Source organism: Hemitrygon akajei, chromosome 1 (genome assembly GCF_048418815.1).
Source record: "Hemitrygon akajei chromosome 1, sHemAka1.3, whole genome shotgun sequence".
NCBI classification, from domain to species: domain Eukaryota; kingdom Metazoa; phylum Chordata; class Chondrichthyes; order Myliobatiformes; family Dasyatidae; genus Hemitrygon; species Hemitrygon akajei.
The window spans coordinates 61,854,845-61,880,193 of NC_133124.1; the positions used below are offsets into that span (position 1 = coordinate 61,854,845).

At 42.2% G+C, this 25,349-nt stretch overlaps 1 protein-coding gene across 8 annotated transcripts in view; it reads left to right on the forward strand.

Annotated features, from left to right (window-relative positions):
- Window positions 1–25,349, forward strand: part of LOC140726975 (RNA-binding Raly-like protein) — a 946,129-nt gene that overhangs the window by 650,608 nt on the left and 270,172 nt on the right. The window contains exon 1 of one of the 8 annotated variants that reach the window (XM_073044095.1): window positions 21,651–21,789. The exons of 5 other annotated variants lie outside the window; for them this stretch is intronic. In XM_073044095.1, coding sequence (XP_072900196.1) covers window positions 21,753–21,789 — 37 coding nt within the window. In that variant the 5' untranslated portion in view covers window positions 21,651–21,752. Of the gene's footprint in view, window positions 1–21,650; window positions 21,790–22,156; window positions 22,176–25,349 lie in introns of those variants that run through there. 2 more of the 8 variants (XM_073044084.1, XM_073044114.1) reach the window with 2 other exon arrangements.

Genomic DNA, 25,349 nt, shown 5'->3' on the forward strand with positions numbered 1-25,349 from the left:
TTCAAAGACAGGCATGCAAAAATGGCCCGAAAGATCATTGGGGACCCGAGTCACTCCAACCACAAACTGTTCCAACTGCTACCATCCAGGAAACGGTACCGCAGCATAAAAGCCAGGATCAACAGGCTCCGGGACAATTTCTTCCACCAGGACATCAGACTGATTAACTCACGCTGACACAACTGTATTTCTATGTTATATTGATTGTCCTGTTGTACATACTATTTACTATAAATTGCACATTGCACATTTAGACAGAGACATAACAAAGATTTTTACTCCTCATGTTTATGAAGGATGTAAGTAATAAAGCCAATTCAATGCAATTCTTATGGCTCCCAAGTGCAACAACTACTCTAAGAGCAGCAAGCTGGGCCGAAGCTGGAAGAACGGGCACTGGCATTCGCAATGGCATTTCAGCAGCTGGAATCAGGCGGCAGTCTTTGCTGTTCTCACTGCCGCTACCCAGCAGCTCTCTGCCAGTACAACTCCATGTCCAGCTCTGGCTCCTCCCCTGTCCTCTCAACTGCAGTCTCATCAGCCTCAGCCACTAATGCCCCGACTCCCTTGGCTACTGAATCAAGCATTCCTCAACTAGGCAGATATTCTGGTGACCCTGACAGCTGCAGGAACTTTATTACCCTGTGTTATGCCTGTGCCCAACTCCGAGGGGTCGAAGGGTCCCAGAGTAGCCCCCTCCTTTTTGAGAATCGCAAGATCGCTATTAATTCAGGTCAGGAGACCCAGGAAATGAGAGAGAGACGTTTGGAATGTCTTGGCCCCTCGGCGATACAAAGCTACGGGAAACGGCCATTGTCTCTTGGAGACGGAATTGTGTATTGAGTACTGTGCTTCGTGGAAGCCCTCAGGCAACGTGGGCTGGTTGGGGGATGGCATCATTCCACCCTGATTGACATCTGAGACCCCGTGAGTGGGGATAAAAGAGGGTCTGTGGGAACAGCCCCTCAGACGCACCAGAAGGAACGCTAGAAATCCTGTAACAGCGAAATAGCGAAAGCCGGTGGAAAGTCCACATGCATCCTTTTCCATTTGCCTCGGAATTGGTGGGCCTTGCCACGGAAGAACGGCTTTAGCTAACACAAAAGGAGAATTCAGCCCCAACAACTCTCGAAGGATTGACATCATAAAAGGAACGGGCAAGTTTTAATCCGTCTCTCTCTCCAACCAAAAGCTGCAGCTTGAATGAACTTGAGTGACTTTTATATTTCCATGGGACAATTCATTATCCCCTAGACAACGATAGAGCTATTTCTTATTGATTATTATTATACCCGCGCTTTTAGGTTTAGTATTGATGACGTATATTATCTGTATGGTTGCATTGATATTATTTTTGTGTACTTTTATCAATAAATACTGTTAAAAATAGTATCATCAGACTTCAACGGACCTCTGTATCTTTGCTGGTAAGAGACCCAGTTACGGGGTACGTAACACCTGCGTGAGCTGACCTTCCAAGCCAAGGCACGTTGGTTCAGTGATGATGCACGTAAGCTAGCTCACATGGTGAATCCTTTCGATGGACCCCGACTCAGCCTGTTCAAAGCTCTATGAAAACAAGGTTATCCTGCAACCCAGTCTCTCCAGCAATCTGTAGTTGAGTTCAAGAGAGTGTTTGACCTTCCAATATGGGGTCAGAAGGCTGCCCACCAACTCCTGGGCTTGCACCAAGAGAGAGGGTCTGTGGAAGGCTACACAGTAAAGTTCCACACTCTTGCGGTTGAAACAAGGTGGAACGAGAGATCGCTCATCACTGCTTTCCAGTGTGGGCAGAGCACAGAGGTTGCAGTGAGTGATGAACAGGACAGGCAGCCTGGATGACCTTATAAATTTGATCATTCGAATAGGTAACCAGGCAACAGAGCGATGAAGAGAGAGAGAATGCCCCGAGACTTCTACTCATCAGATTACCGTATGTCTTCACTCTTCTTTCATCACCCAGTACAAAGTCCACGGAGGAGCCCATGTGGGGGGGGGGGGGGGCTGCACCTATCTCAGAAGGAATGAGATTGATGCAGGAGAATAGGCTGCTGCCCCTACTGTGGCTCTCCAGGTCACTTCCAGGCATCATGTCCCAAGCACCCAGTCAATGAAGAAGAACACTCAGTAAAAAGGGGAATTCTGATTGGTCAATTCCCCCTGCAAGCATCTTCCCTTAATCCAGTAGTGCTCTCAGCTTCCTCGTTGTGGGGGTCCCAGTCCCTTGAGGCTCTGGCATTTATTGACTCCAGAGCAGCCAAGAGCCTTATAGATAATTCTAGGCTCAGAAATGGGGAATTTCTACTCAACAACTGAGAGAGAATAATGATATTCTTTGGGACTATATGATCAGCATCTAGGAGCAAGATTGAAAATCTGACTGAGAGGTGACGCAACAACAAAGTCTCACTCAATGTCCGCAAGTCCAAGGAGCTGACTGTTGACTTCAGAATAAGAAACTGGAGGTCCATGAACCAATCTTCATTGGTGGATCTGAGGTGGAGAGGGTCAGCAACTTTAAGTGTTATCATTTCATAAGTTCTGTCCTGGGCCCAGCACTTAAGTGCTGTTATGAAGAAAACACAGCAGCACCTCTACTTCCTTAGAAGTTTGTGACAATTTGGCATGACATCTAAAACATTGACAAACTTCTATAGTTGAGTAGTGAAGAGTATATTGACTGGTTGTATTGCAGCCTGGTATGGAAACAACAAAGCCCTTAAATGGAAAATCCTACAGAAAGTACTGGATATGGCTCAGTCCATCACGGGTAATGTCCTCCCCACCAATGAGCACATCTACACGAAGCACAGTCACAGGAAAAGCAGCATCCATCATCAAAGACCCTTCACAACCCAGGCCTTGCTCTCTTCTCACTGCTGCTATCAGGAAGAAAATACAGGAAGTTCAGGACCCATTCCACCAGGTTCAGGAACAGTTATTGCCCCTCAACCATCAGGCCCTTGAACTAGAGGAGATAACTCTGCCTCACTTGCTCCATCACTGAACTGTTCACACGACCAAGAGGAGTAAAGATTTTGAGTATGGTGTGACTAGTGTCCTGATCTGTGTACATTTCATTGCAAGAAGTATCACAGGGATGGCTCAGGACATGGATCAACAATTGGAATCATGTCATTGTAGCCATCAGTGAGGCTTGATTGCTGGAGGGGCAGGACTGGCAGCTCAGTATTCTGGGTTTCCATTGTTTTAGACATGACAGAGCAGGAGGGATTAAAGGAGGAGGGGGGCATTACTAGTCAGAAAATCTTGCGGCAGTGCTCCAACTGGATAGACTGAAAAAATCAGCTAGAGAGACATTATGGGTGGAACTGTGAAATAAGAAAGCTATGACCACGTTAATAGGACTAGATGACAGACCACCCAGCAGTCCTAGGGATTTAGAGGGGAAAATTGTAAAGATATCACAGAGTGTTGTTGGACACATAAGGTTGTTACAGAAGATGATTTTAACTTTCCACTTATTGACAGGGAAATCCATACTGTGAAAGGACTAAATGAGAGAGTTTATCAAATGTGTTCAGGAAAGTTTCCTTCATCCGTATGTAGAAGTCCCAATGAGAGAGCATAGGATACTGAATCTGCTGTTAGGGAACGAGACAGGGTGGGTGTCAGAAGTTTGTGTAGGGGAACACTTTGCATCCCGTGACCACAATGCCGTTAGTTTCAAAGCAAATATGCAAAAAGATAGGTCTGGTCTGTGGGTTGAGATTCAAAATAGGAGAAAGGTCAATTTTGATGCTATCAGAAATGATCTGGCAAGTGTGGACTGGGACAGGCTGTTTTCTGGCAAAAGTGTACTTGGTAAGCGAGAAGCCTTCACAAATGACATTTTCAGAGTACAAAGCTTGTATGTACTTGTCAGAATAAAAGGTAAAGATAACAAGTGTAGGGAAATCTGGTTTTCAAGACATAGTGAGGTCCTGGTTAAGAGAAAAAGGAGGTGCATAGCAGGTATAGGCAGGTGGGAACAAATGAGGTGTTTATGTAGTATAAGAAATGCAAGAGAACACTTGTGAGAAATCAGGAAGGCTAAAAGAAGGCATGAAGTTGCTCTGGCAGGGAAGGTAAAGGAGAATCCTAAGGGTTTCTACAGATACGTTAAGAGCAAAAGGATTGCAAGGGACACAATTTGTCCTCTGGAAGACCAGAATGGTAATCCGTGTATGGAGCCAAAACAGATAGGGAGATCTTAAATGAATTATTTGCAGCTGTATTTATTCAAGAGGTGGATACAGAGTCTATAGACATGAGGCAAAGAGGCATCAACTTCATGGACCCTGTCAGATTACAGAGGAAGAGGAGTTTGCTACCATGAGGCAAATCAGGGGGGGTAAGTCCCCAGGGCCGGACAAGGTGTTCCCTTGGACCATACAAGAGGCAACTACAGAAATTGTTGCTGCCCTAGCAGAGATATTTAAATCATCCATTGCCACAGAAGTGGTACCAAGGGATTGGAGGATAGCCAATGTGATTCAGCTGTTTAAAAAAGACTGTGAACATAAACCAGGAAATTAGAGGCCAGTGAATCTGACATCAGTTGTGGGAAAGTTATTGAAAGGTATTCTAAGGGACTGGAAATATAAGTATCTGGATAGATATTGACTCATTAAGGATAATCAGCATGGCTTCACACGTGAAAGGCCTTGTCCAACCAATCTTGGAGTGTTTTAAAGAAGTTACCAGGAAAGTGGATGAAGGAATGGCAGGGATGTTGTCCACTGTTAATAATAGACTTTATTAAAGCATTTGATGAGGTCCCACATTGGAGGCTGGTCACTGAGGTCCACTGAGGTTGGGTGGGACTACAATCAGAGGTCATGGGTTAAAATGAAAGGTAAGAAATTTAAGGGGAACATGAGGGGAAACGCTTTCACTCAGAGGGTCATGAGAGCGTGGAATGAGCTGGCAGCACTAGTGGTGCATGTGAGCTCAATTTCAACACTTATGAGAAGTTTGAATAGGTACATGGATGGGAGGGGTACAGAGGGATATGGTCCCGGTGCAGTCGACGTGAGTAGGCAGTTTAAATGGTGTCAGTATGGACTAGATGAGTGAAGGGCCTGTTTCTGTGCTGTACCTCTCTTTGACTCTAACCTGTGGACACTTTCAAGGACTGTTCATCTCATAATCTCAATATTTATGGCTTCTTATTATTATTATTATTTTAATTTTAATGTTGTACTTGTACAGTATGCTGTCATTTGTATATTGGTTGTTTGTCCGTCCTGTTGGGTGCATTCTTTCATTGATTCTATTATGTTTCTTGGATTTACTGTGTATGCCCACTAGATAATGAATCTCAGGGTTATATACTGTATGGTGATGTATACGTACTTTGATAATACATACCTTCAACTTTGAACTTTGATATTAAGTTGAACTGTTGACCTCTGGGCACCAGTAAGATCCATCTTTCCACAGTATCCCTCCAACTTGTGCTAGAGGGCAAGGATACGGAACAGGTTTCCTTCTATTTTATTGATTCATCTGAACTGCTGCTGGTGCTTGGTCTTATTGACAGAACCCATGGATCAATTGGTCCCTAAAGGCAATCCATGAGTGGGGACTGGTATGCTTGTCTACCTGTAATGATCCAGTTCAAGCCCCCATCGGCATATCCCTTCCTGAGCAAAGTGCTGTTGTGGACCTGTCTGGTTTTCCAGCTGAATATACTGACCTTCTTGACGTCTTCAGTAAGAAGGGAGCCACCTCCCTGCCTTCACACTGGCCATGCGACCATGCTATTGACCTTTTACCTGGTTATAGTTCTCCACAGGGTTGGTGCTTTTCCCTCTCTCGTCCTGAAAAAGTGGCATTGGAAATAGGCATCGGACTTATCTGTCCATCTACCTCACCAGCAGGGGTGGCCTTCATTTTTGTGAGCAAGAAGAATAGCAAGCTCCACCCCTGCATTGACTATTGGCCCCTCAATGACATCACAGAGAAGAACCGCTTCCCTCTTCCTCTGCTTGTCTCTGCATTCAAACATCTCCAGGGAGCAACTGTACTCTCTAAGATAGACCTCGCAATGCTAACAGCTTGGATGGAATCTAAGAAGGGGACGAATGAGAGATGGCACTCAACACCTCCACTGGTCACAATGAGTACCTTGTGATGGCATTTGGTCTGACCAGCTCCCCTGCTGTTTTTTCAGGCCATGGCCAATAATGTGTTCCAGAACATGTTGCAAACAAGAGAAAATCTGCAGATGCTGGAAATCCAAGCAACACACACAAAATGCTGGAGAAACTCAGCAGGCCAGTTAGCACCCATGGAAAGGGGAACGGTCGACGTTTCGGGCCAGGACCCAGCAACAGAACCCTTCAACATGTTGACCCAATCTACTTTTGTCTATTTGGATGACATTCTTAACTATTCCCGCTCTCTCCAAGAACACATCCAACATGTCAGGAAGATTCTCAAATGGCTCCTTGAGAAGAAACTTTGCGTCAAGCCACAGAACTGTGAGATCTACAGAGAGCAGGGTGTCGTTCTTGGGCAATTGCTTCATCCCTGCCACTGTCTAAATGGACCCATCTATAGTTCAGGCAGTTATAGAGTGGCCCAAACCATCTACGGTCAAACAGGTGAGGTGCTCCATGGGGTTTGCAAATTTTTATTGTCACTTCATCAGAAACTTCAGTTTGTTGCTGCTCCCATAAATGCACTCACCAAGAAGACTTCTGCAGAATTCCAATGGACAAGTGAAGCAGATCAAACCTTCTCAGAGCTAAAGTGATGCTCCACCACTGCCCCAGTGATGCAACATCGAGAGCTACCTTGTCCATTGGTCGTGTCAGCATTGGAGCGCTTTTCTGCTGATAATCAGCTGCTCCTCTTTGCTTTTCTTTCCTGTCATTTGACTCCTGCGGAGCGTAACTACATGTTGTGAATTGAGAACTTCTGGCTGTTAAGGAGGCCCAGGAGGCATGATGACACTGGTTGGAGGGAACAGAGCATCACTTTCAGGTATGGCCAGATCACGAGAACCTCTCCTACATTCGTAAGGTGAAGAGGCTCAACTCCGGTCAAGCCCACTGGGCTCTCTTCATCATCCAGTTTCATTACACCTTCACCTATAATCCTGACAGCAAGAATACCAAAGTTGATGCTCCCACTTGCCAGTTTGAGGACAACGCCAATCCAGAGTCCATCCTTCCCCACACATGCATAGCTGCTCTGGTGATTTGCAGAGTGGAAACAGAGGTGAAGGCTGCCCAACAGCCAGGCCAGACCCAGCTGGCTGTTAGCCCCTGTCACTGTGCACCCCAGAGAGCTGGAGTGTGGTCACTTTTCCCAACCGGTTGACAACCCAGGGATTCAACACACAAAAATTCTGTGTCTCTACTTCTGCACTTGGGTCATCTTTGAACTCCTGTCGCCTTAGCCTAATTTAATAAGTGAGCCAAAGAATCATAGAAGCTACATAACATGGATAAACTGAAAGCAACAAATGCAGGGCTGGACTGGGAATTTTTACTGGGAATTTTGATTTGGAGCAAGAAGGCTGAGGATGTCCAGGGCGAAGGCAGTTTTACTACTTGGGGTAAAAGAGAGGCAAGACTGCGCAGGCGCGTGATGCAGGCTATTAGAGTGGGAAAAGTTTAAAAAGAAGACCGCCATATTCAGCGGAGTGGGAGGTAGCAGAGTGATAGGGCTTTGGCAGTAACGAGGCAAGGTAGGTCCACTTGTGTTAATTGCAGAAAGGAAGTAGTATGTGTGAGAGGCCGATTTTCTGTGCTCGCTGTCAGATGTGGGAGGTCCTAGAGTCTCCCAGCCTCCTGGACGGCCATATCTGCACCCGGTGTGTCGAGCTGCAGCTCTTAAGGGACAGCGTTAGGGAACTGGGAACTGACCTTCGTCTGGTCAGGGAGAGCGAGGAAGTGATAGAAAGGAGTTATAGGCTGGTGGTCACACTGGGGCCACGGGAGACAGACAGCTGGGTAACAGTTAGGAGAGGGAAGGGGAAGAGTCAGGTACCAGAGAGTACCCCTGTGGCTGTACCCCTTGACAATAAGTACTCCTGTTTGAGTACTGTTGGGGGGACAGTCTACCCGGGGGAAGCGGCAATGGCCGTGCCTCTGGCACAGAGTCTGGCCCTGTGACTCAGAAGGGTAGGGAAAAGAAGAGGAAGGCAGTAGTGATAGGGGACTCTATAGTTAGGGGGTCAGACAGGCGATTCTGTGGACACAGGAAAGAAACTCGGATGGTAGTTTGCCTCCCAGGTGCCAGGGTCCAGGATTTTTCAGATCACGTCCACGGTATCCTGCGGTGGGAGGGAGAACAGCCAGAGGTCGTGGTACATATTGGTACCAATGACATACGTAGGAAAAGGGAAGAGGTCCTGAAAAAAGACTACAGGGAGTTAGGAAGGAAGTTGAAAAGCAGGACATCAAAGGTAGTAATCTCGGGATTACTGCCTGTGCCACGCGACAGTGAGAATAGGAATAGGATGAGGTGGAGGATAAATGTGTGGCTGAGGGATTGGAGCAGGAGGGAGGGATTCAGATTTCTGGATCATTGGGACCTCTTTTGGGGCAGGTGTGGCCTGTACAAAAATGACGGGTTGCACTTGAATCCCGGGGGACAAATATCCTGTCGGGGAGGTTTGTTAAGGCTATTGGGGAGAGTTTAAATTAGAATTGTTGGGGAGTGGGAAGTGAACTGAAGAGACTGGAAAAGAGGTAGTTGGCTCACAAATAGAGAAAGCTAGGAGACAGTGTGTGAGGGAGGATAGGCAGGTGATAGAGAAGGGACGTGTTCAGACAGACAGTTTGAGATGTGTCTATTTTAATGCAAGGAGTGTTGTGAACAAGGTGGATGAGCTTAGAGTGTGGATCAGTACTTGGAACTATGATGTGGTGGCCAGTACAGAGACTTGGATGGCTTAGGGACAGGAATGGTTACTTCAAGTGCCAGGTTTTAGGTGTTTCAGAAAGGACAGGGAGGGAGGCAAAAGAGGTGGAGGTGTAGCACTGCTGATAGTGTCACGGCTGCCGAAAAGGTGGAAGTCATGGAGGGATTGTCTACGGAGTCTCTGTGGGTGGAGGTTAGGAACAGGAAAGGGTCAATAACTTTACTGGGGGTTTTTTATAGGCTGCCCAATAATAACAGGGATATTGAGGAACAGATAGGGAAACAGATCCTGGAAAGGTGTAATAATAACAGAGTTATCGTGATGGGAGATTTTTATTTCATATAACATATAACAATCACAGCACGGAAACAGGCCATCTCGGCCCTCCTAGTCCGTGCCGAACTCTTAATCTCACCTAGTCCCACCTACCCGCACTCAGCCCATAACCCTCCACTCCTTTCCTGTCCATATACCTATCCAATTTTACCTTAAATGACACAACTGAACTGGCCTCTACTACTTCTACAGGAAGCTCATTCCACACAGCTATCACTCTCTGAGTAAAGAAATACACCCTCTTTCCCTTAAACTTTTGCTCCCTAAATCTCAAATCATGTCCTCTCGTTTGAATCTCCCCTACTCTCAATGGAAACAGCCTATTCACGTCAACTCTATCTATCCCTCTCAACATTTTAAATACCTCGATCAAATCCCCCCTCAACCTTCTACGCTCCAATGAATAGAGACCTAACTTGTTCAACCTTTCTCTGTAACTTAAGTGCTGAAACCCAGGTAACATCCTAATAAATCGTCTCTGCACTCTCTCTAATTTATTGATATCTTTCCTATAATTCGGTGACCAGAACTGTACACAATATTCCAAATTTGGCCTTACCAATGCCTTGTACAATTTTAACATTACATCCCAACTTCTGTACTCAATGCTCTGATTTATAAAGGCCAGCGTTCCAAAAGCCTTCTTCACCACCCTATCTACATGAGACTCCACCTTCAGGGAACTATGCACTGTTATTCCTAGATCTCTCTGTTCCACTGCATTCCTCAATGCCCTACCATTTACTAAATATTCTAAATTTCCTAAATATCGATTGGCATCTCCCTAGAGCAAGGGGTTTAGTTGGGGTGGAGTTCGTTAGGTGTGTTCAGGAAGGTTTCTTGACACAGTATGTAGATAAGCCTACAAGAGGAGACACTGTACTTGATTTGGTATTGGGAAATAAACCTGGTCAGGTGTCAGAACTCTCAGTGGGAGAGCATTTTGGAGATAGTGATCATAATTCTATCTCCTTTACAATTGTATTGGAGAGAGATAGGAACAGACAAGTTAGAAAACTGTTTAATTGGAGTAAGGGGAATTATGAGGCTATCAGTCAGGAAATTGGAGGCTTAAATTGGGAACAGATGATATCAGGGAAAAGTACAGAAGAAATGTGGCAAATGTTCAGGGGATATTTGTGTGGAGTTCTGCATAGGTACGTTCCAATAAGACAGGGATGTTATGGTTGGGTACAGAAACCGTGATGTACAAAGGCTAAAATAAATCTAGTCAAGAAGAAAAGAAAAGCTTACAAAAGGCTCAGAGAGTTAGGTAATGTTAGGGATCGAGAAGATTATAAGGCTGACAGCAAGGATGTTAAAAAGGAAATTAGGAGAGCCAGAAGGGGCCAGGAGAAGGCCTTGGAAGGCATGATTAATGGAAATACAAAGGCATTCTGCAAGTATGTGAAGAGCAAGAGGATAAGACGTGAAAGAATAGGACCAATCAAGTGTGACAGTGGGAAAGTGTGTATGGAACTGATGGAAATAGCAGTGGTACTTAATGAATACTTTACTTCAATATTCACTATGGACAAGGTGATTGAAGTGATGACTTACAGCAGACTGAAAAGCTTGAGCATATAGCTATTAAAAAAGGGGATGTGTTGGAGCTTTTGGAAAGCATCAAGTTGAATAAGTTGCTGGGACCAGATGAAATGTACTCCTGGCTACTGTGGGAGGCGAGGGAGGAGATTGCTGAGCCTCTGGTGATGATCATTGTATCATCAATGGGGATGGGAGAGGTTCTACAGGATTGGAGGGTTACAGATCTTGCTCCTTTATTCAAGAAAGGGAGTAGAGATACCACAGGAAATTATAGACCAGTGAGTCTTACTTTAGTGGTTGGTAAGTTGATGGAGAAGATCCTGAAAGGCAGGATTTAAGAACATTTGGAGAGGTATCATGTGATTAGGAATAGTCAGCATGGCTTTTTCAAGGTCAGGTCATGCCTTACGAGCCTGATTGAATTTTTTGAGGACGTGACTAAGCACATTGATGAAGGAAGTGTAGTAGATGTTGTGTATATGGATTTCATCAAGGCATTTGATAAGGTACCCCATGCAAGACTTATTGAGAAAGTAAGGAGGCATAGGATCCAAGGGGACATTGCTTTGTGGATCCAGAACTGGCTTGCCCACAGAAGGCAAAGTGTGGTTGTAGACAGGTCATATTCTGCATGAAGTTCGGTGACCAGTGGTGTGTCTCAAGGATCTGTTCTGGGACCCCTTCTATTCATGATTTTTATAAATGACCTTGAGGAGGAAGTGGAGGGATGGGTTAGTAAGTTTGCTGATGACACAAAGGCTGGAGGTGTTGTGGATAGTGTGGAGGGTTGTCAGAGGTTACAGCAGGACATTGATAGGATGCAAAACTGGGCTGAGAAGTGGCAGATGGAGTTCAATCAAGATAAGTGTGAGGTGGTTCATTTTGGTAGCTCAAATATGATGGCAGAATGTAGTATTAATGGCAAGACTCTTCGCAGTGTGGAGGATCAGAGGGTTCTTGGGGTCCGAGTCCATATGATGCTCAAAGCAGCTGCGCAGGTTGACTCTGTGGTTAAGAAGGCGTACAGTGTATTGGCCTTCATTAATCGTGGGATTGAATTTAGGAGCTGAGAGGTAATGTTGCCGCTATATAGGACCCTGGTCAGACCCCACTTGGAGTACTGTGCTCAGTTCTGGTCGCCTCACTACAAGAAGGATGTGGAAGCCATAGAAAGGGTGTAGAGGAGATTTACAAGGATGTTGCCTGGATTGGGGAGCATGCCTTATAAGAATAGGTTGAGTGAACTCGACCTTTTCTCCTTGGAGCGATGGAGGATGAGAGGTGACCTGATAGAGATGTACAAGATGATGAGAGGCATTGATCATGTGGATAGTCAGAAGCTTTTTCCCAGGGCTGAAATGGTTGCCACAAGAGGACACAGGTTTAAGGTGCTGGGGAGTAGGTAAAGAGGAGATGTCAGGGGTAAGTTTTTTACTCAGAGAGTGGTGAGTGCGTGGAATGGGCTGCCAGCAACAGTGGTGGAGGTGGATACGATAGGGTATTTTAAGAGACTTTTAGATAGGTACATGGAGCTTAGAAAAATAGAGGGCTATGGGGAAGTCTAGTCATTTCTAAGGTAGGGACATGGTCGGCACAACTTTGTGGGCCGAAGGGCCTGTATTGTGCTGTAGGTTTTCTATGTTTCTATTACTGTACAGAGAGATTTAGGTGCTTTTGTACACCAGCCAGTGAAAATGAGCATGCAGCTGAGACAGAAGCAAGGATGCCTTGCTACAATTCAAAGTAAATTTGCTGTTAAGTACATATATATCACCATATACCACCCTGAGACTCATTTCCTTGCAGATATTCACAGCAGAACAAATAAATACAACAGAATCAATGATAAACTACACACAAACAATTTACAGGGCCTTGGTGAAACCACACTATATGCAGTTTTTATCTCTATGCTGAAGAAAGGAAGTACTTGCCAAGAATGCAGCTAAGTTTAATCACACTGATTCCTGAGATGACATGACTGCTGAATGAGAAGGGATTAAGTCAACCATTCATATATTCAGTAGAGTTTTGAAAAAGTGAAGAGGACTTAATGTTGTCATTGCTGGATAGATTTGGCATTAGGGAATGGATGTTTCCGCTGGTTGGGATATTTAGAGTGAGGAATGGAGTCTCTGTTACTGTAAAAAGATTCAGGACAAAGCTGAATTAAAATGCCTTCATTCAGAGGATTGTAAACCAGAGTAATTTGTTGTTGAAAACAATTGCAGAGATCAAGTAGTTCAATATTTTTTTAAGAGGGGCCGCTATATTTCAAGATGTGGGGAGAGAATGGACAAACACATGAGAGCTGAGTGAGAGTCATGAAATCAGACAACGCAGAGAAACGCCAGTCATCCTGCAGCAATCATCAAACATTTACCCCAGCACTCTCTCTGTGTAGTCTACCACACATTGGTGATGCAAATGCTCAGGCAAATCTTGTGAGAATATCTGAGTGGACTATGAAATGGTCAATTTCAGATTCCAACCACTGTCTGGACAAAAAAAAAATTCCAGTGTTCTCCTCTGAATTGCTTAGCCCTTATGCTCTCTGGTTTCTACATCCCTCTTCTATGGGGATACATTTCACCTATATCTATCCTGTTATTGTCCCTCATAAACTGGCTCACTAAACTAATTAGAAAGGCAGGCTCTGTGAAAAGAGTCAAAATGGACACACTGGAGGCTGTGGAAGGACCCTGTGAAAATCTTGGTAATTCTGGACAATGTTTCTCACCCTCTGCATGCCACCTTGGCTGAATAGAGGAGCACTTTTGTAACAGACTAAGACAACTGTGCTGCTCCAAAGACCGCTATATGAGGTCATTCTTACCCTCAACCATTAGGCACTATAAAGATTCAACCTATAACCAGGTAAGTGATGACCCCCCTCCTGTTAGATTGTTTGTGGTAACATTTTTATTCTTTCTACTTCTCTTCTAATATTTATATCAGTGCACTTATAATGCTACTGTAACACTGTAATTTCCTTTGGGATCAATAAAGTACCTATCTATCTTTCTATCTATTTATCTATACTTTTGGCACCTACATCAGAACCACTTGGCCCCCACTGCTCTGAGATAAACAGACCATTCATTCTCTCCTCATCCCAGGCAACATCCCAGTGAATCTCCTCCACACCCACTCTAGTGCAACCATGTAGTTGACAGGAGCAGCACACAATATTTCAGTTGTGGCCAAGCTAATATTTAATAAACTTGAATCATAGCCTTCCTGTTCTTATATTCTATGTCCCAGCCAATGAAGGCAAGCATCTCAACAAGCTCCTTCACCACTATTTATCTCTACTAGCACCTTCAGGATCCTTCAATTTGTCCACTAAGGACCTTCTATTCCTCAATAGTCCCTTTGGTCCTACCATTCACAGGGTAGGGTAAACGATTTGTCTTCCCAAAATGTATCACCTCATACACATCAGGATAAAAATTCTAACTTACTTATTGATCAATATCCAACTAATCCATATCATACAACTATTGTCCCCACTACCAGTTGAATGGCAAAGGAAACTCAGTGGCTGAATGGTCTACAACTGCACCAATTTCATATAGTTCTTCTACACGTCATTTTTAAATAGTGAATCTGCATGGATGCTTTTCCACACCCCTCATTAGTCTCTCTCTCATATACAGTATTTTCTCTTGTCTCACAATAACTTTTCACTTTCTCTTTTTCTATATTCCTTTTCTTTATCAATGTCTAGGACAATTACAAGAGTTCAGGCTCCTCCAATGCTACCTAATGGATCCTCATACTCATGTCACTTAGAGTCACACTTTTCCAAACCCCCTTGACTGGAACTGATCAGTCAAGGGGGTTTGGAAAAGTGTAACTATGACTCTCTTGAAGCACAGTGCCCAGGTGACTCCCACTCTTCCTGATGTGCAGTGGTGTCTCAACATCAGGTGCCTGCTCATTAACACTGAGCCAAAGTCCCTCAAGTTCTCTTTGTACAGAGTCTCAGATATAGTAGATATACTAATGCATATCATTGGTCCTGTACAGTCAGAAAAAGATCCATTCCTGGTATAATGCTTCATCTCACTATAAAGGTAAAATTCAAAAGTCATTTCCATGCTTGGTATTCATAAACAGTCAATGAATCCTTGTCTTAACAACTGGAAGAACATTTATTGACCAACAGCAACAGACCTAGTTGAAAGAAGGAATGTAGAGTCATGTCAGTTTTTTTTCCCATTTGCACTAGCTTTTGTAGTTGGCCATGTTTGCTTAATTTAGCAATTTAATTTATTTGAAGGGTTTTAATTACTGCTGACGTCTTTGTCCTCATTATGCAACCTTGCAGTAAGTTGCCATGGTGCACCTTTTTAGTTCAGGTTGAAGTAACAACCATTACAGTTGATACCATGTCTAATTATCATTGTAATATACAACAAAGGTTACTTTGATCAAAATTATGGAACGCAAATGATTTCTATTCATACTCACCCTTGTCACCATGTAATGTAATAACACTTTTCTTCTAAGGAATATAGCTTATGAAAGATTTTAATGTTCCTACCCTGGTTAATGTGTCAGATGAAGAGCTAAATAATGGGATATTTAGTTCTGTGAAAGAAACAGTTTTTTTTTCCTCTATGAAGGCATGAGCATCATAAGCTGCAAGTCCTTCAAGTAGAAACTGTTAAGATTTAGCAACATGCTTTCAATTTTTTTCATTCGAATTCCCTTGAGCGTTTTGCAAACTAAATCATAATCTATGCATTGTCACAGCTCATGTCAGCATTTAGTTTCAGCTCAATTACCGTGATAATTACTTTGAGCTGTGACTAGTCAAGAAAAATGTGACAATTTCTATGTGGCATGGGCACCAGGTATAATTGCCATAAGCATAGTTTATGTGCTGCTTCCTCTGTAGAAATTATAGTGTTGCCATTAGAGATCCAAAAAAATATTCCCACTGTACTTATGTGGATTGTTTTCTTTTGGTACAAAACTATGTTTCGTTTTTATTTGCATAGTTTATTTGCTAATTTGTAGTTTGCTAATCATAAAACTCTTTTCACAAGAGTGTGCCATTACTCTTAGAGCATATTGTCCTATGTCTTTTGTGCAAATCAACCTGATATCATAAGGAACATTTGAAAGAGTCATTACAGTTGCATGTTTGATAATTCTATTCCTCCTCCCCAGTTCTTTTTATGTGCTATAGAGCAATAAACAGAGAAATTACCTAATAAACTATAAAATTGCTAATTAGTGTTGTGTATCTCTGCTTCATCTCACAGGCTCCATTAAGATTACATTAAAATCATTTATAGAATTTCTGGCACTTGACATATTGATAATGATTAATTATTATTTAAGTCATTACATCAATATACTTTTGATTCAGGTCCTACTATATTCAACAATTTGGACTATTAAGATTAGTTTATCACGAGTGGATTTAAAGTTGCAGCAAAACCTGAACTCATTGGGGAATTCAAATCTTTTACCCTGAATTGTTAAAATGTAGCTTTCATAATTTGCTTGTAAATGAACAGTAATGGAGAAACATCTATTTAAATACAAATTAGGAGAACTGCAACAAGTTCTAAGTGAAAATTGAATATACACTTAGAAAGAATAGTATACAATCAATTTACAATTAAAGTTAAACAATCAAAAGAATGGAAGTGCAGGCGCTTCCTGAAGAGAATGAGGAATGACGAGTTACAGTCAAAATGCAAGAATGTATTTCTTGGTTTCATTCCTCTGTTAAAGGACCAGCACAGGAACTATGGGTTCAATGTTCTCTCGAATGTGAGATCCTTGAATGGCTGAAATGATGATATTTATATCATTTTATGCAAATGTAAATGAGAGAAATTTTCCAGCATGTGAGGTGAATGGAAATACTATCTTTTTCAGAATGTTATGGTAGGCATGATCAGTTCAAGAGCCACTTTATTAGTTCAATTAAGAATTAAAAAAAACACCCAAGTCATATTGTTGTTGACTGACTACAATTCCTCCTTCAGTATGATAACTCCAGCTCATCACCAAGCTCTGAGACCTGGAAGTCAACCCTTCCCTCTGCAGCTGGATTGTTGATCTTCTAGCCAACAGAGCACCATCTGTAAGAGTAAGCAGCAACACCTCTGCAATGATTATTATAAACACTCGTTCTCCGCAAGGTTGCAGCATCAACCCCCATTCTGCTCACTGTGCTCTCATACCTGTGTGGGCAGATTCTGTTCTCATTCCATCTGCATTTTTCAGATGAAACCACTGTAGTGGGCTGTATCTTAAATAATGATGAGTCAGAGTACAGGGAGGCAATAGAGAGCTTAGTAGAATGATATCATAAGTACAATCCTTCCCTCAGTGTCAGCAAAACAAAAGAGCTGCTCATTGACTTCAGGAAAGGGACCAGTGCGCACACTCCTATCTATATTAATAGTGTTGAGGCAAGAGTTTCTTGGAGTGAACATCACTAATAGCCTATCCTGGTCTAACAATGTAGATGTCACAGCTAAGAGAGCTCACCAATGCCTCTACTTCCTCAGAAGGCTAAAGAACTTCAGCATATCCCATTGACTCTCACCAATTTTTATCAATGCACCATAGAAAGAGATAGTTGGATCATTGACAATGCTAAGGGCCCTGCATATGCAGCGCTCCTGATAAATATCTCTGATGGGTAGAAAAGAGACCCCAATGATAATACAATAAATTGTACTCTTGACCCCACAATCTACCTCGTTATGATCTTCCACCTTATTGTTTACCTGTACTGCACTTCCTCTGCAATTGTTCCACTTTACTCTATGTTGTTATTGTTTAACTTGTTCTAATTTAGTGCACTATTTAATGATGTGATCTGTATGAACAGCATGCAAGTCGAGCTTCTCATTCTATCTTGGTACATGTGACAATAATAAACCAATTTCAGCGCTAATAGTATCCTGCCCCGTGTTGTTCAATATTAAAATGTGCAACTTCATCTAATGATACCGTATCAATATTTAAAATTTGTGAAATTATGTTTTCTTAATTTAGTGTGCAGCCGAGGAACCAACCATCTCTGATTGAAGAGAAAAGGATTGCAAAATTATTTCCCATCAGCTAATTATGTTGTTTTCTAGCCTGCTACCCACAAGCATGCAAGAATACAACAGATTAGCCACTCCAGTTTTTGATTATGTTCCCTTTAGAGGTAACTAATCACCTTTACTCGACATGTTATTTCCATTGATTTAGCTGAGACCTGATGCTTTCTGTATACCGCTGTCAGGCTGTTGATCCAGATAAGATATGTAAACTTGCAAAATCATTCATCTTATATTGTTTGAAACCACCTCCCAAACTGATATGAACTATTAATACGTAAACAGTTTATTGTTATAGATGGATTAAATTGTTTTGTACAAATGCTGGGAATGCAGAACAGAACCTGAAAACATGGCAAGTGTTGTTCTGAAAGAATCTGTGAAGCAAGATACAGAGTTATGATTTCATTTTGATGACTTTTCATGAGAACTGGGAAAATATTAGGGATTATATACATTTTAAATTGAGGGAGAGGGTAAAGAGAAAAAAAATGGCCTGTGATTGGAGGTGATCCAGAGATATAAAATGACACAAGTGGTGGCAGTGTTGGCTAAAATAGTATCTCTGAAGGAGTTCAAAATTGGAGATGGGAATGAATTTTTTAACTATCAGGAGAGAAAAACAAAAACAGCTGCTTGAAATGTGAGATAGAAGGATGGCATTTCAGATTATCCGAATTTGCTTCTGTGTAATTGGTTAAACATCTGTACCAGAAGAAATCCATAATAAGAAATAGTGTTTGAATATTGGCTACAGCATGTAAAGCTGACAAATTTGTGTGGCCAAAAATTAGCACTACCAAATGGTAATCTCATCACCATTGGCACACGATACATTCGGATCTCTGCCTCCACTGCACTCTGCCACCCTACCCCCAACTGAAATCAAACGCGGTGTCTACGTTTACACACACACAGACACACAATGATGTTTGTTTGCAATCACTGCTTGCATGATACGTGTTTTTCTCTCTGCACATTGGGTGTTTGACAGTTTATTTAATATGGGTTCTTTTCAGTTTCTTTGTTTCTTGGCTTCCAGTAAGGAGACAAATCTCAAGATTGTATAATGTATACATACTTTGATAATAAATGTACCTCGAGCTTTGGACTTTGAACACAAAGAGAAAGATGGGAGGGTTGGGAGATTACCTCAAGGACAGAAAGACAGCAAGTAAGACAGACAGACAGACAGACATACTTTATTGATCCCGAGGGAAACTGGGTTTCATTACAGCCGCACCAACCAAGAATAGTGAAGAAATATAGCAATATAAAACCATAAATAATTAAATAATAATAAGTTAATCATACCAAGTGGAAATAAGTCCAGGACCAGCCTATTGGCTCAGGTTGTCTGACACTATGAGGGAGGAGTTGTAAAGTTTGATGGCCACAGGTAGGAATGGCTTCCTATGACACTTAGTGTTACATCTCGGTGGAATGAGTCTCTGGCTGAATGTACTCCTGTGCCTAACCAGTACATTATGGAGTGGATGGGAGTCATTGTCCAAGATGGCATGCAACTTGGACAGCATCCTCTTTTCAGACACCACCGTCAGAGAGTCCAATTCCACCCCCACAACATCACTGGCCTTACGAATGAGTTTGTTGATTCTGTTGGTGTCTGCTACCCTCAGCCTGCTGCCCCAGCACACAACAGCAAACATGATAGCACTGGCCACCACAGACTCGGAGAACATCCTCAGCATCATCTGGCAGATGTTAAAGGACCTCAGTCTCCTCAGGAAACAGAGACGGCTCTGACCCTTCTTGTAGACAGCCTCAGTGTTCTTTGACCAGTCCAGTTTATTGTCAATTCATATCCCCAGGTATCCATGGTAATCCTCCACCATGTCCACACTGACCCCTTGGATGGAAACAGGGGTCATTGGTGCCTTAGCCCTCCTCAGGTCCACCACCAGCTCCTTAGTCTTTTTCACATTAAGCTGCAGATGATTCTGCTCACACCATGTGACAAAGTTTCCCACCGTAGCCCTGTACTCCACCTCATCTCCCTTGCTGATGCATCCAACTGTGGCAGAGTCATCAGAAAACTTCTGAAGATGGCAAGACTCTGTGTTGTAGTTGAAGTCCGAGGTGTAGATGGTGACAGAAAGGGAGACAGGACAGTCCTCTGTGCAGCCCCAGTGCTGCTGACCACTCTGTCTGACACACAGTGTTGCAAGCACACGTACTGTGGTCTGCCAGTCAGGTAATCAATAATCCATGACACCAGGGAAGCATCCACCTGCATCACTTATGTTAGTGACCATGAAGTTATTAAGTGGAATATAATGTGGTAAATTGTGAGGTTATCCACCTTGGAAGGAAAAAAATGCTAATTATTATTAAAGTACAAAATCTTGCAAGACTAGGCATAGGAAGCACAAAAATTAGTTAGAAAGGCTAATGGAATTAGCAACCTTTATTGCAAGAGATATGGACTATAACATTTGGGGGGGCTTTGATGCAACATTCCCAGCACTAGTGAGAGCACACCTCGGATATTTCACACAGTATTGAACTTCATATTTACGCAAGGATATATGCTAGTTGTAATGGAATGCAGTGCAGAGGAATTTAACTGGTTTAATTTGTGGCATAAAGTGGGTGATGCATGAAGAAACAATGTGCTGGTTTTACTCTTTGGATTATGAATGAAAGAAAGGTGATCCAATTGAAACATTGAATTCTGATGGTATTGACAAAGAGGATGCTGAGAAAATGATCCCTCTTAACAGTCATCTATAACTAGGCGGCATAGTTTAAGAACAGGGTGCTACTCATTTAGCATCATGAGGAGAAATTACTTCTCTCAGACAGTTATGTTGCTTTTATTCCAATGTTCTGAGCAAAGAATGGGATATCTCAAGGAAGTACGTATCAATTCCAGCACAAGCAATAGACAGCACCTCTTCCTGCAAGAGATGGAAATTGATGGTACCTCCTTATAGAGATAAGGGGTGAACATTTCGGATTCCCACTGCTCTTGGTTTGACTTGGGAGCTCCATTAATTGATCTCAGGGATCTTCATTGTTTATAATGCTTTGTTGGTGGTGGCAGGTGTGGAGGAGATGGTCAACAGGCTGACAGAGAAGAATAATCCAGATGGGTAATGTACAGGTGATCCGAGAAAGCAGAGGACAATTGTGTTGAGAGGCTGGAGTAGAGGCAGTCAAGTGATGACATCTCCAACATACATCCAACTAGAAATGGCAACACGACATAAGATTAACGTCATCTTAGATTGTTTCGTGAAACTGCTGTAGGGTCTGTTCACATGCATCTTTTCGCTCCTGGATTAAAACAGGTGTTTCTCCATCAGTGAATCAATCCTGGGTAATTGTAAATGAGCCTGGAAATAATCAGTCCACCTCACCTTGGCTCCGGAGTTAACCTGCATGTAGAATAGAATGTATTATCTGATTCCGAATGTATTAACCGTTGATGACACGGCCAGATCTGTGCTCAGTAAAATTGCTCATAAATTGTATTAAGTAATGAACTCTTTTTGAAACACACTTAGAATGGTGCGAAAAGCTGTTCCAAGAAGAAACATTTGGCAGGGCGACAGTGTAGCATTTGGGTTTATGTTTTTTGTGAAAACATAAACAATACGACACAGATTCGTCTTCTGTTTAATTTGTTCCTTTGGAACTTTTTTTGTTGCTTCGAACTAGAATCAGGCAGAGTTCTGTCTTTGGGATAAATGGTGAGGAAGGCTGCAGAACAGCAACGCTTACTCCCCAGATAAATGGTATCACCCAGGCTGCTGCTGTTTGATGACTGGCTACTTTCTGTCAGTGAGTGCAATTACTGGCTCCCCGAAAAAGAAGCAGAAGCATTTCTATTCATTGTCCCGGAGTGTGATTATTACTGAAGAAACCTGGACTCGCATAGAATGAGTATGGTAAAGGGCAAGCGCCGTAATCAGAGATGTAAGTATTGGCGCTGAAACAATTCCATTAAATACACGTAGACATCAGTGAACGCAGCTGGCCTGCAGTCAAATGTTTGTTTAAATTACATGTGGACAAATCAAGATATGAGACAACTGCGCAAATAAAGTAATTATCAGACTAGATTTTTTTTAATAGTAGTTAAGAGTTGCGTTTCCTACTTCTAAAAGAAATATTTTTTTCCCCCGCTTCATTGCCGGAGTAAGTGTACAGAAGTATCTGTCAGAACTTTCATTACTTGTCGCCTGGAAACTTGCTTTCATTAAGTTCAGAATTAAAACTTGGGCATCGTGAATAACATAGGTAAAACATCCGTCTTTGCGAATTTCAGTGTGAGCTTCGTGCGGCCACCGAAACGTTGGAAGGTAGGGTTGATTTTTTTTTTAAATGTAAACGTTGCAACTGCTAGGTCTTTTTGAAATGAATGAAACGTGAAAATGTACTAAATGCCCTTCAGCTTTCCAGAGCACACGAGAGGAATGTCGAGAAGGAAAAGGGAGGAAAGGTGATAATTTGACATAGAATAACTGAATCAGTGAATACGGGCACGGTGTTTCATAGAGGGATTCTGTTCGAATCGAAACAACAGTCATCCCCAAACTTCCTTTACTTACGGAGGATGTAAGTCGTCTGAGTGGAAGTTCAATCAGCTTAACATAATAGGCGAAATCTATCTGCAACGGAGTGTTTTCCGCTGAGATAAATACAGAAGTTAATGTAGCACCTCTTGGGTAAACTAGGCAGTTTTCGCACTTTGATACAAATTGCCCTGAAAAAAAAATACAGCAGCAGTGCCATCATTCCATTGAACGAGACCGCAGGATGACAGCATTTAGAGCATATTTCATCCATTAGTGTGGCAACTTTTGTCGACAGGCATCTAATCTTTTATCCAGTGGGAAAGAAAATGAATGCGCAGTATCAGGTGTTTCTGATGGATTACAAACAAGAAAAAATGTTTTGTATTTTATATAGAATGAAAAGCCTTTTTATTACATACTTGTAATATAGCCTCTAAACATGTCCTGAAGGTTTCAAACGTTGTGTTTATCTATATAATATAATATGATTTACATCTATTGTTTATTATATATTGGGTTCTTATAAACAGTATATTATCATTCTGCCAAAAACACTTTTGGTAGTGAACTGATTCTTGAAGATATATTTCCTATTAACTATTGGCATTTGTTGCTGAATTATTTACCTTTTAATACATACAGTGCCTATATTGTTATACACCTGAGATTATTCAAAGATCGAGACTAAAGAATTAATACTCAGTTACAGTTACATTTATTATGCATACACTATTTTTGAGCTTTAAAATGTGAATTTTAATGCCTCCAGATTTTTGTTTTAAAATGATGAGTGGTAACCATTGTGATGAGGTTTGGGAGGCTACAAAATTAAATCATGTCCCTTTTTTAAGTACAGAAGTCTAGTCTCGTGCTTGAGGAAAACTCCAGTAGCCTCAGAGAGTGAGATGGATAATTAATCTGTCCCCATTGATGGTAACGAAAGCACCCTCATGCTGCTTGTTCAATTGGATGTTCTGAAGATGTTATCCAGACTCCTCAGCAGGGGGGCAATATCATCAGTGGCTTAATAGAGGTAACGCCAGCCTGCTGTACGTGAGCTGTGGTGCATTCTCATCTGGCCCACCAGAATGAGTCGTGAGCTGTCTGTGCCCAACACTTCTCCGCAGCAGTAATTTGCTTCTCAGTCTTTGAGGCCGCTAACAGCATTTAAGCCACATTTGCGTTAGCCGAATGTCAGGAGGATGAGTAAAGCGTTGGATCAGCATGGTGCAATGAGGCCTTCCTTGACAATGAGACCAGACAGCTGTGTAACTCAATGACTGAAGGACTTGGAGGAAATACCTCCAGTTCAATTATCTCACATCGGTGGTCAAGGAATGTGGCATTCCCTAACAACTGCACCACTGCTCAATTCATCACAGCACCAATCAGTAATCAATGGAGACCCATGCCCCACATTGCCACAGAACCATACAGTTGGCCTGATATTCATTCACATTGCAGTCTTTACATAAACCAGTTGGAAGCTTCCAAATCACCCATGCAAATTTCACAGCATTCACTGACACACTTTTCCCTCCATTGAAAAGGGAAGTGATGTCAAGCCACAGGCAACAGGAATGAACTGGAGATAGAATAGCCATTTTATATGTCCTAACCTCTATGGACAGTGCTATATTAATCAATGTTGGAATTGCCTTGACGTGGTTAAAACTATCAAAGACTATGTTACGCTTGTGCCTTGTGTCGTACTTCAAAGCTTTCTGATTTACAGGATTCAGGCTACAAATAAAGAATATCCCTCATGATTCCAACCCCCTTGTAATCCACACCAAAACCACGACCTTCTTTAAAATACCCAAAATGCCTGGCAAGGAATGGAGTGAATATTGAGAAGGAAGGAACAATGTAGAAAGCCTGTCACTCACTTTCAGGCCCCGCCACCATCTCAGGCACTGAGTTGATGTATAACTAGAGGGTGGCATTCAGGTGGATGTATGCACATAAACATACGTTGGTCTTTAGTCAGAACGGGAACAAGGATATTAAGTCTAGAGGATCTCCTGAGGCGTGGCACTGGACAAACAAAAACAAGGAATTATGACATTCTTTGCACAATTTTAACACCAAGGAGTATAGAGCTACATGCGGAGGTTGTGGCCCATTCCTTTCCTCTGAAAATGGTAGCCAATATCATTGGGCAATCTATGCGTCCAACAATTAAACAGAGTTTGCCAGCTGATCTGGATGTTCAGAATGCTGTCCTGTAAGCAAGACTATTCCTATTGTGACTGTAGTTCATGATATTTCCATTGTATGTAAGTGACCCAAGTGTGGGTATAATTGTCGTGCTTCAAAGTCATTACATATAATATAATTTAAATTGGTATACTATTGTCACAGGTACTGAGATAGAGGGAAAAAACATGTCTTGGTCAAACATATCAATTCATTATCGGAGTGCATTAAGGTAGTACCAGTATAATAACAATGCAGAATAAAGAGTACAGAGAACATGCAGTGTACGTAGACAGTAAAGTCACAGCTTGGTAGATTAGTGAGATTAAATATCCATTTTATCATACTAGGGAATCAGCCTTGTAACAATGGGATAGAAGCTATCCTTGTGCCTCATGGTACATGCTTTCAGCTTATTGTATCTTCTGTTTGAAAGGAGGGGGGGAGAAGATAAAATGTCCAGGTTGGGTGGGATCTTTGATTATGCTGGCCGCTTTAAATACTTTAAGTCATAGAAACGTGAAACCACAGCTGAACATCCAATTTCAAAAGCCTGTTCCTGCTTTCTCCACATGCTTTTCACTTTAGCCCATAAAACTATATCTTACTCTTTCTGAATATATTTAAGTGTTTGGCTTCATCTGCTTTCTGCAGTAGACAATTCAATGCATTTACATTCTCTGAAAAAATACTTTTTTCTTCTGCTCAATCTTGGATGACATGCCCTTTATTCTTAGACCGTGACTGTGGTTCTACATT